At 33.6% G+C, this 3,471-nt stretch overlaps 1 protein-coding gene across 1 annotated transcript; it reads right to left on the bottom strand.

Annotated features, from left to right (window-relative positions):
- Nucleotides 1-562: 562 nt before the first annotated feature.
- LOC139839944 (large ribosomal subunit protein eL24) lies at nucleotides 563-2,471 on the bottom strand. Its single transcript, XM_071830159.1, has 5 exons — nucleotides 2,396-2,471; nucleotides 1,884-1,959; nucleotides 1,636-1,737; nucleotides 1,380-1,528; nucleotides 563-920 (listed from the first exon to the last, which is right to left on the bottom strand). The coding sequence occupies exons 1-5, from the start codon at nucleotides 2,404-2,406 to the stop codon at nucleotides 773-775; spliced, it is 486 nt and encodes a 161-aa protein (XP_071686260.1). The 5' UTR covers nucleotides 2,407-2,471; the 3' UTR covers nucleotides 563-772.
- Between the last annotated feature and the right edge of the window lie 1,000 nt (nucleotides 2,472-3,471).

The raw sequence follows: 3,471 nt of genomic DNA, 5'->3' as shown, positions 1-3,471 counted from the left end.
TTACTGAGATTGTGAAGTTTTTTTCATTTGTGAAGTTTTTTATAGTGCTTTGTTTAGTCATACACCTAAGCGTTCATCGGGCATACCATGCTTTTAACTTAATGACCTTCTACATAATACATGTGGCTTAGTCTCTGTTTGCTTCAAGGATTAAAGATTGAAGAATTGAAGATTGAAGATCACTTTAAAATTAATGTTCGGATATTCGGATAATCCGATATCCGAATCCGAAATTTCGGATATCCGAAATCCGGATATCCGAAATTTCGGATTCGGATATCAGATGGCCAAATCCACTATCCGAAATTCAGATATCCGAAAGTCAAACTACAATTCTCGATTGACCTCACAATGTAACGATCCTGTCCAGCTGACACATGATCCCAACCTAGATAAAAAATGATTCCTCATAGGTGTGCGAGTTGTATCAAGAGGTTTTAAAGCTATATGAAGGGTAGGGTATTCAAGTTATTGTTAAACCTGACAATCGATCGATTGTCATTCCTTTAGTGAGGGTCTAATTTTTACATACAAAGACCGTTAACACACACAGACACACAAAAGAACAAACACTGAGCTGACCCAAGCAGCCAAGCCATAATAATCAGATAACTAGGTCACTCCAATTTCACAAAACATGTATCGTAAATGGTCAAAAACATCTGAAGCACAAGTTTGGCACAACACAGCCGACATTAACAAAAACAAAATACTCAAAATCTTGACTAACATAAAGTAATATCTAGTAAAGAAGGAATACAGCAACAGATTCTCAACGCTTTCCACCACCACCACCAAGCTTGGGTCCCTTACCTTTAGGCACATTTCCACCTTTTCCTTGACTCTTTTGTTTCGATACCACCTCTGCTTTCTTTGCCTTCTTCTCGTCCTTGGTCTTTTTAATCCTTTCCTTGATCTCACTGCAAATTGAACAACAAGATCATCATCATCATTTTTGTTTATTATCATGTTAAGTTACTCAACAATACACAATTACAGGTAGGTGGGTTCATTTGGTTCATAACTTATTCTCTAACTGATCAACATAACCATATTATAAAAAGTAGATAAATCTGAACCAGGTTTAAACGATGTCAGACAAATTTTACCCAAGAGGAATTAAACCTTCCATTACAACTTTTTAAGTGTTGTAATATTAAATACAAGTAATATTTTTTTTGAACAGCTAAATACGAGTAATGTGTAATGATCTTTGACGGCTAACACACAAACTTCATATAGAAAAAGAAACAAGATGCCGGCTGATCATAAAAACCTAACCAGGCCCATTTTGACAGATTACCCATCCAGCACAGCTAAACCATTTTGCCACTTTAGTAATCATTGCTACAACCATAAAACAATAGGAAAAAACATACCGAAGAGCAGCTTCCCTAGCAGCATCACGAACTTCAGGCTTCTCACTTCGTTTCTTCTGAATAACTTCCAATGTAGCTCCGACAATAGCCCTAGAATAAGGCTTCTTGGTTGTACGACGCCTCTTCCTCACAGCCTCTTGAGCAATGTCCTGTTTAATTAATAAAAAATCATATAATAAATTATTATACCTTAAAAGATCAACAGCTAATTAATCCAATATATCAAAAAATGAGCAGTCTAGTAATCTTCTCACACCTTTTTGTGCTGCTTTCGGTACATGGCAGTCCATGTAAGCTTTGAAGGCTTCAACTTGTTGTGGAAGTACCTCTTACATTTCGAATTCGCAAACAAAAAGACCTATTCTCAAAACATAACAGTCAATAAACTTAGAACTGTTTACACAGGGTGCAAGAAACCAAATAAAGAAAAAATGCATTCGAATAAAAATCCATAAATATATAAATCAAACACTAAAAGCTTATAAACAAACAAGCAAAGCATACCTGTGAATCAGATCTGATGAATCTAATACCCCTACCAGGATAAATCTTTTGGCCACTGAATCGGCACAACTCAGTCCTATAAACACAAATGGTAAAATCACTATCAAAACAGATATATCATAACTTTAACTTATCAAGATCATAATAAAACAAAACGAGTAGCAGATGTAACGATGCCCTAGAACCAAGCTAAAAACCAATTCAATCTAAACTTTCAAGTACAAGACTGAAACCATAAAAACGGTTCACTTATATATGATTGTTAGTAAAATCTGTAATTAACTACGAAATTACAAAAGTGGAATATAAAAATGATGTTAAATAAAATAAGAGTACACGTTCTGAATCGATATATTAGCAAGAAATTATGATTAAGATAGTAGCTAGCAGATCAAAAAATAGACAAATTAGGTTTACAACACAGATTAAAAGGATGAATAATTAGGTCTCGTTGATGAAAGGACATATGAAAATGGACAGATTATTAGAAAATTGAGGAGAGAAATTGTTACTTGAGAACCATGGCGGCTGCAGCTTCCTCTTCTCTTTAGTTTGTGAACAGATAAAACCCCTAATTTAAGAATACGTTACTGGACTTCATATAAGATGTAGGGCTTTTTAGGTTAAAATAAATGACACACCCTTCTGGATTCAAAGTTGTCTTTTTTAACCCTTATACTTTTTAACTCATTCTGAGTTTGGTCTGAAAGTGATGCATAACAACCTATGAGTCATTTATAAAACGAACTTCCTCGATTTTTGACAAATCATCTTATCGTCTTCACAATGCTACCTCAACAACCTATGAGTCATTTATAAAACGAACTTCCTCGATTTTTGACAAATCAGCTTCTCGTCTTCACAATGCTACCTCAAACCAGTTACAGACATAACATTCACTTTTGAGTAACGGTTGATTAATGTTAGAAAATCTTGAGTTGTTTTTATCTCTAGGGATTATCATATTGTTAAACAAAGTTCTATATACATATCTAAGAGGTAACAATTTTCACATATTCGTTAGATGATTATTACGTATTACAATAACAACAACAATAACAAAACACAATACCAAATGAGTGGTGTATGGAGGAGGTGATATGTAGACAATCCTTCCCCTATCCGAGAATAAAGACAAGTCATTTCTCCACCCAGAGTGAAACACTCTCAAGAGTAGAGAAAGTCATTCATCTCTTTATTCGACGGATAAAAAGATTGTTTTCAAAATGACCTCCGACCTTTAAGTAGGAAAAAGTTTAAAAAAAAAATACTAAAATAAAAATAATAATAATAATAATAATAATAGATGCTATGAAAATGGTAGAATCAAATTTTCATGTGTTTTAAATCCTGCCTGGAATTTAATTTAAGCTCTAAGAGTCAGTCAAGTCGCCAATAAATCGACGATTGTTGTCGACTCAATAGAGCCGTAATGATTATTACGTATAAGTTATATAAAACTGAAACAGGTCAAACATGTAAATTAAAAATTAAGATGTTATGATTATGTTTGGATGGGAAGCTTATAGCTTTTAACAAAACATGTATCTAATAAAAAGTTATGTTTAGGTTAACGAGCTGAAAGCTT

Source organism: Rutidosis leptorrhynchoides, chromosome 4 (genome assembly GCF_046630445.1).
Source record: "Rutidosis leptorrhynchoides isolate AG116_Rl617_1_P2 chromosome 4, CSIRO_AGI_Rlap_v1, whole genome shotgun sequence".
NCBI classification, from domain to species: domain Eukaryota; kingdom Viridiplantae; phylum Streptophyta; class Magnoliopsida; order Asterales; family Asteraceae; genus Rutidosis; species Rutidosis leptorrhynchoides.
Note: the sequence above shows the minus strand (reverse complement) of the source record. Positions and strands in the feature narration are given on the sequence as shown.

Coding starts and splice junctions, on each gene's coding strand:
- LOC139839944 (XM_071830159.1), bottom strand. Junction 1,738..1,883: donor TCATCAGATCTGATTCACAG/GTATGCTTTGCT, acceptor TTTTGAGAATAG/GTCTTTTTGTTTGCGAATTC. Junction 1,529..1,635: donor ACCGAAAGCAGCACAAAAAG/GTGTGAGAAGAT, acceptor TTAATTAAACAG/GACATTGCTCAAGAGGCTGT.